At 36.0% G+C, this 10,940-nt stretch overlaps 1 protein-coding gene across 5 annotated transcripts in view; it reads right to left on the bottom strand.

Moving 5' to 3' along the window:
* Nucleotides 1-3,348: 3,348 nt before the first annotated feature.
* The window catches only part of LOC125678089 (protein mono-ADP-ribosyltransferase PARP14-like), a 33,003-nt gene continuing 25,411 nt past the window's right edge, over nt 3,349-10,940 (bottom strand). For 4 of the 5 annotated variants that reach the window (XM_056156253.1, XM_048916210.2, XM_048916213.2 and 1 more), the window contains exons 10-12: nt 10,037-10,402; nt 8,745-9,491; nt 3,349-6,273 (exon numbers count right to left, since the gene is read on the bottom strand). In XM_056156253.1, coding sequence (XP_056012228.1) covers nt 6,008-6,273; nt 8,745-9,491; nt 10,037-10,402 — 1,379 coding nt within the window. In that variant the 3' untranslated portion in view covers nt 3,349-6,007. Of the gene's footprint in view, nt 6,274-8,453; nt 8,572-8,744; nt 9,492-10,036; nt 10,403-10,940 lie in introns of all 5 variants that reach the window. The other variant, XR_008800522.1, reaches the window with a different exon arrangement.

The raw sequence follows: 10,940 nt of genomic DNA, 5'->3' as shown, positions 1-10,940 counted from the left end.
ATTATAGATCTAATTTAACTAATGTCATACATTTATTAGATGTTTTACCGCGACTATGTTGTTCGTGAATCATAGTCGCGCACAATCTGTGAGCATGTGATATTTTTATATTATCACCTGTTGTCCAGTATTGTTTCCTGTTGCTATAAATTAGCACCCCGGAGGTGGTTAGATCTGTTCTTAGAGGGTAACAATGTTTTTTCAAATGCTTCTCATCCAATCAGATTTAGCTAAATTACATGAAAGTATATATATATAGATATATATATATATATAGATATATATATATATATATATATATATAAATATACTCGATACCTGAACACGTACGGTGATCATGGGAGCATGTATAGACACCAAGTCTGATGGTCCTAGCCCATTAGTACTGTTTCGATCTCCATGAAAGTAAGACCTTGAAAAATAATGGACAGTTTCCTCTCACAAGGGGAATATCTGTATGATTATCCTTCTCATGAGTTGCTGATAATGAATAGACAGACAAAAGACATACATAGAAAACTACACCAACCATGATACATGTACAACCTGTATCTGTGGGAGTTGAATGTATCATGTATCAAGGTTAAATATAATCCAAGTCTTTAATACTGGTACAGGGTTTCAAGTGACATTTTGCAAAAAATAAAGGCCATTTTTAGGGCAAAATTATCAAAAAAATAAGGGCCTTTTTAAAAGGATTTTTAAGGGCTTTTTAGACAAAAATAAGGGTTAAATTTACAAATCAATAGGAAAGAAAAAATGTTTTACTCACCATTTGCAAGAGCAATAATACAACAAGAGGCCCACAGGCCTTATCGGTCACCTGAATACTAGTGAAAAGTATCACTACTTCCATGGGCTATGAAATCTAGAAAAAATTTCCTGTTCTAAATATCTAAGCTAGATTCTAATGTTCAGCAACAATATAAAACAAGATGTGTTCTTAAAACTTCACTGCCCTCAAAAGTGCACACCGATGAAAGGCTTTAAATAATAGGTGTATTAGCATTAAAACATCAAAAGATATGACTAATTTGGACTCATCTTAAGGTCATAACCCTGGGTTGTGCAATTCACCATTTTTTGTAGATCCTTTTCTGTTATTCCTAAGTATGCATTTAGATTTTATACAGTATCAGCAAACTTACACATAAATAATATAAACTAAGTTTGGCCCCACCCGGGGTCAAACACTTACTCTGGGGAAAATCAAATTTACAATTTTGGTAAAAGACTACCTGCTCTATCCATTTAGTTTCAATTTAGTATCAAAAGCACTAAAGAAAATGTTATTTAAGTGTTTTACACATAAACACTATATAACAAGTTAGGCCCTGCCCTAGGGTCATAACCCCTACCCCGGGAATCATGAAATTTACAAGTTTGGTAGAGGTCTTCCTGCTCTACATCACTATGCATTTAGTTTTTCTTACATGTGTGTGATTCTTGAGAAGATTTTTGAAAATTTGTCATTTTTGGGAAGTTTTTGCCCCGCCCCCAAGGTTCCAGGAATCCTGTAATTTACAATCTATGTTCCCCTTGTTCCAAAGATGTTTCATACCAAATTTTAAAAGAATTGTAATGATAGTTACCAAGAAGAAGTTAAAAATGTCTATTGTTTACACACTTAATAACTGACCATCTTGGCCCCACCCTGATACCCTACCCCTGGAATAATAAAACTTTACAATTTTGGTAAAGGACTACCTGTTCTTTCTAAATATCTATTTACTTTCAATTTAGTATCAATAGCATTAAAGAAGATGTAATTTAAGTGTTTTACACATAAACACTATATAACAAGATTTGCCCCACCCTGGGGTCAAAACCCCTACCCCGGGGATCATGAAATTTATAATTTTGGTAGAGGTTTTCCTGCTCTACATCACTATGCATTTAGTTTTTCCTACATGTGTGTGGTTTTTGAGAAGAAGATTTTTGAAAATTGGTCAATTTTTGGCAGTTTTTGCCCCACTCTAGGGCCCCAGGGGTGCTGGAGCCCTGAAAGTTACAATTTATGTCCCCCTTGTCCCAATGATGCTTCATACCAAATTTGAAAAGAATTGGACTGGTAGTTATTAAGAGGAAGTTAAAAATGTTCAATTGTTAACGCACAGTGACGGACAAAAACCAATTGCAATAGGTCACCTGAGTTTACTCAGGTGACCTAAAAACTAATTACCCACTCAGAAGATCATACCAGTGGTCATTAACAGCCATATTCAGCATTCAGCACAAACCATGATATAATTCAGGTGGACTCCCATAGCTCAATCAATGCTGAATATAGCTGATAACCATAAAGATGTCTTCTGAGATGTACATTTAATCAACATATTCATTTTCTGAAAGTATACCAAGACTAAATTTAATAAATTCCAACACTTACTTTATGTCAAATTTATTAAAACTTTCAAAATTTGAAAATGTAGGAATTTCAAGAAAAAATTAGGGCTTTTTTCCTGGGATTCTAAAGCTCAAATAAGGAAAATAAGGGCTGTTGTAGAAAAATAAGGAAAACAAGGGCCTGTTTGAAAGCCTGTTGGTACTGTATCTATCTTGTTTTGTGGCTACAAAATTATCTATATGAAATTTACTGATGTACATGTATGTATCTCCATCTGTAATAGCATATAAAATATTCACGGTGCTAATTTACACATTATGTTTTTGTTTTTCTATCTAGCATCTTGATCCTCTAATCACGTGAAAGATGTGTCATGTCAACCAAGTTTTACAAGTAACAGTGATATCTGACCCACAAGATGCTGACAGACAGACGCATTGCACCATATACCAGAATACAACCTGTCTATGAGAGGCATATAAAAAGGTGTCACTTCAGTGTTATAGGACCCTCTATCTCAGCAGATGAACAGACAAAGTACATTTTTTTTTTTCACTTTTGCTTCCTTGACTTTTTATAAGCCCATCTAAAACTGGGACATGGTATGGTGTTCCCCTCCATCAGTCCTTTAACTCATAACTTAAATACTATGAGACCTAGAATCATCAGACATTGTCAGCTGATGCATCTCAGCTAAAGGTGGGTCACACTTAAAGTTAGGTCACTGTGACATTTGATTAAGATATATGACCAAATACAACAAAATCCTGTTTGGTTCATAACTGAACAATTTTTTGGCCTAGAATCATCAAACTTGGTCAGTTGATGCATCTTGGGTAGGTGTGTCATACTCTACATTAAGGTCGCTGTGACCTTTGAATAATCAAGGTAACATATGTTAATAGGGAGGTAATCTCTGCAATAGTAATAGAATAGTGCAGAAAACATTATTGATCACATCAAGAAATTCATATTCCTTCATAAAACATAGCTATACAACATTTAACATGAAAAAATGATTTTATTTGTCAGAATAATGAAACATTGTATTATACAAAAATAAAATATCACATACATGTCAACGGGTAGAGTTAATTCCATTTGTAATGATCTAAGCCATGGTGTGCAAAGAGTCCAGCTGGACATGTAAAGATCATGTTCATTAGAGCCAGATTGCATTTGTCAATTCAAATATCAATTAATAAGTATAGTGTACATATTATGAAGGCTGTGGAATAATGATTTCTCAGTTTAGGAAATGATTTGTCACTCCTTTAGTTATTTCCGTGTGCAACCCAAAATTGTTTCGTAATTCAAACTATATGTGAAAAAAGAGTTGTTTAGTTGAGGGTTTGCTTATTGATGTACTTCTAAGCTTACATAAATAGTATTAACAAACGGTAATAGCAAAAATTACGGAACCAAATTCTATTAACAGGTTGTACTATATCTATTATAATGAAAACAAGGTTTAGTTTCTTCAATTTTATGAAAAACACTTTTAATATTTCAATAAATTGTAGGGTTCAGGAGGGGGGGGGGGGGGGGGGGGTATTTAGATATCCAAGTTATAATACAATTAAATACCGAGGACTTCAGAAGTAATCTTTAAAAAAAGAAATTATAGACACCTGAAATAAAAGCATGTAATAATAAGAATATAATCAGACACAAAGCATCACTTTACAATGTGGAAAGATGACTTCACACAATTGTCTGAAGATCGTTGACAAGCCAAACAACAAATAATTCAAAGATCCTTGGGGGGGTGGGGGGTTTGTTGTTAATCCTTCAGTTCAATTTTACATTTCCACTTCAAATCACTACTACTATTCAAAATTGAAGAGAGGAAGGAGGAAGGGGGGAGGGGGGGGGCATCAAATCAAATGATGTACTTTGCATGTAATAATAACAGAAAAAGTACCATGTAAAAAAAAATGAGGGCCAGGGGTGGGGGGTGACCCTGTAATAATAACAGAAAAAGTACAATGTAAAAAAAATGAGGGGGGTTACCCTATTGCTACATGCCCAACAATCATTTTTGTGTACATTTGAGTAATTGCAAATTTGCAATGCAGGTTTGAGTTGATTTACACAAAATCTTGATTTTCAAAAGACTGAATTCGAATCACATACGAAAAACAATATTTCAACAGAAAGATTATATTAGAGACACAGATTTGATACACTTAACATGTTTCGTTCATAGACACCTGATGTACCTATTTTTGGTCCACAGTGTGAAATAATAACATGTTAAAAATGTAAATGCGTTGGTTGCACACATAATTCCTGGCATATTTAATTGTGATTTGGTCATTGAAAATATTGATTAAAATCAAATAAGTCTAGGACTAATATTTACATATTTTGTTACATCATGCACAAAAATCATACAAGGGACACATATAACCAGTGACTAAAATTATTGTACAGTGCTCCCTTGATATATTGCCCTCCCGTTATGCCATCCCCGCTTACTGCCTGAAAATCCTAAAGAACAGATTTCTCTCAATGTTAACACTCCCATTATAATGCCAACCCCGCATAATGCCATATGCCACTGATTTTCACAAACAAATGGTCAAATTTTATAGGGTTTACCCTTAATATTAATGCCAATTACCCAACACTCATCACTAATCACACCTGTATTTTGAGTGTGGTGAGGTAAAGTGTGATGGGCAAGACAAGGTATTCAGGTGCAGGTTAATTACAAATAATTGCTGAATTAAACTCAAGATTATCTAAATGCTTATGTAGAATGGAGCCCAAATAGATTTAATGAATTGAATTTCTTCTGATTGCTCAGAGAAATGTTGGTAATGGTGAATTTATTATAATGCCACCCCTGCTTCATTGCCCAATTTGGTCTTGAACAAAAGTTGGCAATATATGGAGGGGGCACTGTACAGTCATCATTTTTCAGTAATTACACTTAATTCATAGAAAAATTCCTTAATTGGCACTTATTACAATCAGTAAAAAATGCATGCCATTAATTCCACACCCAGACATTTAGCATAAAAAATAATCTTACTTGTAAACTGCCATGGCTTTTATATTTCAAAACATTTCTCGACCTCTGAGGTTATCATGTAACATACATGAAAATGCGATCATTATTTCTTAAGCGTATACTGTCCCAACAAATTATTTGTGAATTTGAACTGTCTCTTTTTGATTTCACTAATTAATTCCAGCCAAAGCGGGTCAGCTTGCAGGAATGCTGTTATATGAATTCTGCAGGATCGGTCGTTGTCTAAATGTCAAGCTGTGTGTCATCTTCTGCTTGAGCTAGCTAGAGTCTGGTGTTCAGGGTAACGCTAGCTAGAGTCTGGTGTTCAGGGTAACGCTAGCTAGAGTCTGGTGTATGTGATTAAGTGTTCAGGGTAACGCTAGCTAGAGTCTGGTGTATGTGATTAAGTGTTCAGGGTAACGCTAGCTAGAGTCTGGTGTAAGTGATTAAGTGTTCAGGGTAACGCTAGCTAGAGTCTGGTGTATGTGATTAAGTGTTCAGGGTAACGCTAGCTAGAGTCTGGTGTATGTGATTAAGTGTTCAGGGTAACGCTAGCTAGAGTCTGGTGTATGTGATTAAGTGTTCAGGGTAACGCTAGCTAGAGTCTGGTGTATGTGATTAAGTGTTCAGGGTAACGCTAGCTAGAGTCTGGTGTAAGTGATTAAGTATTCAGGGTAACACTGGTCTCTATCATACACTACAAACTCTCGAAAAAGGCCCCCTGTCTGTTGTTTCACTCCAACCACAGAATCGAACCGGACGTGAGAGGCGTCGACACAATTGTCACGTAGACAATTCTTGCACGGTGGCTGTTTGTATTTCTTGTCTTGTTCAGTTACGTATGTATGTCCTAGCAGGAGCCGCATCAAGAACATTTTCCCCTTCTGTCCTCGACTACTTTTATCATCTGTAAAAAAAAAAAAACACCCCAGAATAACAGCAATTTTAAGAATCCACATTATGTATAATTACCCTAAAATCACCTTTTTATGCAGAGAAATATCCTGAATGCAGGCAAGCATATTATGAACATTTTTAAGCACAAGAGTTTCAGAAATGGTGCCGGTACATGATGTGCCCATCACAAGCTTATGCAGAGTGTTTCTATTAAGGAGTTTCATTTCTATGCCACTGATTAACAAACACGGCAAAAATGTCACAAGCTGTAGAACTCTATATCAGCCATCATATTTTCTTTTGCAATCTATGAATAATAGGTTCTAGCTTAAAAAACTGTGACAGGAGGTAGAAGGACAAACTAAGAGCTCTGTGTGTGTAAAATATTTCTTGAAAATTTCAAACATCAACGAACTATTGGGAAGCAAATTCTTTGCAATACGCACATCTTTCATTTCTTTACAAAGACCCTTTCTTGAGAAAAGTTAATTCAGGAGAATAACATGAATGGAGAGGGGAGGATATGTACCAGACAATAATATTTTGAAATTGAAAACTTTCAAATTTAATTTATTCAGTTAAAGCTGTATGACCCGATGTTCATGTATTATTTTTGTACATAATTACTTTAAAGCAGATTAATTACTTTATAAAGTTATTAACTTTCCCTTAATTACATGCTTGAAAACATCTCCATGTAAAAGAAAACAGTGCGAATATTATTTAGAAAGTAAATAAAGTGGGTACATATATAAATCATCCCATAATAGACGTCTATAAATAGACCCACGCGCGTCAGGGGAATCCCAACATGATGTATTAACTCATACGCAACTGTCTAGTTATAAGGCTCAAAGAGCGTAAACCAACAAATTACTAAGAGGTATTTGATATTTTTATTTCTATTAAACTTGTGGTACGGTACTGTTATAACAAAATACACAGCTTTACACAGATAAGACCACCGATGATATGAAAGTTTGAACTGGTCACATGACTGTCACTTGAAATGGCAGAGTGACGCGGTTATTTGTAAACATCGATTTAAAATCAAATAATTTGGGTTAAAACAGGTGATATGATAGGTCGTACAGCCTCATAACTACATACGTGATCTTTTGATCAACAGTTACTGATACGTACTTGCTTTACATTATGAAATAATGTTTATGAGGAAGCAATATCATTGAAGTTCATAATTAATCCATATTTGTAATTAAAATTCCGATGGTGTGCACTCCTGAGAGTTCATACAGCTCTGTGAGTGAGCTCTCCGTTGTGATTTAGTTCAGAAATATAAAACAAGAGGCCCTTGGGGCACATTGCACACCTTGGTCCATATTTAAAGATTTTCTCTACATATTTGCATGCAAAATTTTGATTCTTATTGTGTGTGTCTGTGTGTGTGGGGGGGATGCTTTTTTTTTTTACAAACTTGAATCTGTACTATGTCAAAAAGCTTTCATGTAAAGGTAAACTTTTCTGGCCCAGTGATTCTTGAGAAGAAGATTTATAAATATTTCTCCTGTATATTTGTATGTAAAACTTTGACCCCTATAGTGGCCCCACCCTACCCCCGAGGCCATAGTTTTAACAAACTTGAATTTGCATTACATGTATATCAGGAAGCTTTCATGTAAAAGTAAACTTTCCTGGCTCAGTGGTTCTTAAGAAGATTTTTAAAGATTTTCCCTATATATTTCCATGTAAATCTTTGACCCCTATTGTGGCCCCACCCTACCCATGGGGGCCATGGTTTTTAACAAACTTGAATCTGCACTATGTCAGGAAGCTTTCATGTAAATATTAACTTTTCTGGTCCAGTGGTTCTTAAGAAGATATTAAAAGATTTTCCCTGTACATGTATATTTGTACGTAAAAATTTGATCCCCTATTGTGACCCCATCCTACCTTCGGGGGCCATGATTTTAACAAACTTGAATCTCTACTATTTCAGGAAGCTTTCATGTAAATTTGTATTTTCCTGGCCCAGTGGTTCTTGAGAAGAAGATTTTTAAAGATTTTCCCTCTATATTTGCATGTAAATCTTTCATCCCCTATTGTGGCACCATCCTACCCAAGGGGGCCATGGTTTTAACAAATTGAATATGCACTATGTCAGGAAGCTTTCATATAAATTTCAGCTCTTCTGGCCCAGTGGTTCGTAAGAAGATTTATTAATGACCCCACCCTATTTTTATGATTATCTTCCCTTTGAAGGTGGCATGGCCCTTCATTTGAACAAACTTGAATCTTCTTCACCCAAGTATGATATGTGCCAAATTTGGTTGAAATTGGTCCAGTGGTTCTGGAGAAGAAGATGAAAATGTGAAAAGTTTAAGATGATGCCGACGATGGACAAATTTTGATCAGAAAAGTTTCTTGAGCCTTCGGCTCAGGTGAGCTAATTACAGAATTACTTTAATTTGTGAAAAATTACAGAAATGCATTTGAGCTTAAAAGATGGCAGTGAACACTAACCTGCATACTGGTCAGCCTTTGTTGAGCTCTCAGCACAATAAATTCCACGGCCAAACATGCCACCATCACTTCCATGTTTTGGATCCATTCCTTTGGACACAATGTTTGGAACAAAGTCTTTCTTAGTACCATGAAAAAGATAAACTTCATTCAGTTCTGATATGATATCTGTAGTGAGTCTTTTGTCTATCACCTTTTCTGTGAAGATTCCACCTTTTTTAAGTACATTTTGTATATCAGGTTTTTTGGGAATGTTTTGCAGTTTAGTTGGGAAGCCTCCCTGTTTCCCGATGCACTTTCCCAACATTTTCATGCGCTTTTTATTATAATCCCCATACACATCCATGTTTTCTATTAATTCTATTTTCTTTACATGAATCTTTTTATGGGTAAGGTTTCTAGCATCTGCTCCTTGTCCGACCAGTTCTGACTTAAATGTATTTTCTACCAGTTTGCGAATGGCATTGAAAGTTTTGGGATCCACCTCATAACACTTTTCAGTCGTTTTGAAAATAAAGCTTTTGAATACATCTACGAAACTTTTGCCGTCCTTGAAGTGCTTCCAGTAAGCTGGGACTGGCGGTTCCTCCAACATATGTTTCCAGTAGGCATCGGTTCCATGTTGATTCTTGTTTTCCTTTCGCCTGGTATGGTGGTCTTGAGATGTTTTGGTACACAAGTACTCCATTTCTGCTGCTGCCCCGCTTACATTTTTTGCCAATCCCTTCAGGAATATTCGATTTTTATCTATAAAGTAACATATCACTGCTCTTCACTAATCACCTATTGTAATACAGTCAAAAACCTCGTTATTTCGAACTCGATGGAACCGAGAAAAAACTTCAAGATATCCAACGATTCGAGATAGCAGGGGTAAAATACTTAAGAATATTAAAAAGTGGTTGGGACTTTTGAATCACTACGACATATCCATGGTATTATAGATATCAGTGTTTGAGATACCAAACTTCAACTGTTTTCATTGTAATTATCATTTGGGGGGGGGGGGGGTGTAATATACTTGACATATGACCTTGACCTAACAAAGATTCTTCTCTAAACATAATTTTACATCATATCTGAATTAATTTTCCCTGCATTTTGACCTATGGGTAGATGTGAAAAAGTTTTCATTTTGATGCAGAAAATGTAAAATAATAAGTATTGAGTATTATTAAAGCAAATCAATTTTACCAAGTTCTTAGTTCTGGGTTGGTTGAAAATCAGAAACTAACTTGTGATATAGGCCTAATGAGTATAATCCTATTGTGCTGAACAAATTAAACTGTTACCTCTATTGACAGAAACAAAGACAGCACACTTCTGACCAATGTCATACACTTTCTTTTCATTCCTTGGATTCAGCTCTTCTATTCTTTCAATGGTTTGTTCATGCAAAAACTTTTCCTTTATTTGTCCAGAGAGTTCACTCAGTATGGATTCTCCTTCTTCTCTAGATGTGGCAAAAATATGAAGTTCAATCACAGGTACCATGTTGGACGGATCAGCACTCCGTTTAGGGCTATTCCTGTGTTCCCCCTTTGCACTGAAGAAATCTGGTTGTGAGCGTCTCCTGTAAAGCAGATGGTGTGGCATGTGGGAATTCCCTAGGAAGGAGGGAGCAGAATGTTCTCTTCTCATAGCCCCCTGTCTCCGATCTTAAACAAAGGAAATATAATTCAATGCTACAAACAGTATGTAGTGGTCAGAAGGGTTCGATCGCTGGTGGCCAGATAGTTCAGTTGATATAGCCCCTGACTAGAATTTCATGAGGTGCTGGTTCAAATTCCAGTCTGGTCTATTGCATTTCCTCCCTCCCTGTTACATATGGAACCATTGCCACCCCTGGACTTGTAGGTGAAAGTCCTGCTAGGGGTAATATGGGTTTTGTGTGTCTTCAAAGGCAAAGACAATATAAGAAGGAAGGAATGTAGCAGTCAGACAGGTCTGATTGCCTGTGACCGGATAGCTCATTTGGTAGAGCACCTGACCTGACCTGTTACCTGACCTGACCTTGTTACCTGACCTGACCTGTTACCTGACCTGACCTGTTACAGGGGGCCTAAGTTCGGATCCTGGTCTGGTCCGTTGCATTTCTCCCTTCCTGTTACAAGCATGAACTTTTCAAAATTGCTCTTTGTCTTATTCATAAAATGAAAATTATCTCCATTATAAGGACAATGCCAAACCCATGAG

The sequence above is a fragment of the Ostrea edulis genome, chromosome 2, assembly GCF_947568905.1.
Source record: "Ostrea edulis chromosome 2, xbOstEdul1.1, whole genome shotgun sequence".
Lineage (NCBI taxonomy): Eukaryota > Metazoa > Mollusca > Bivalvia > Ostreida > Ostreidae > Ostrea > Ostrea edulis.
Note: the sequence above shows the minus strand (reverse complement) of the source record. Positions and strands in the feature narration are given on the sequence as shown.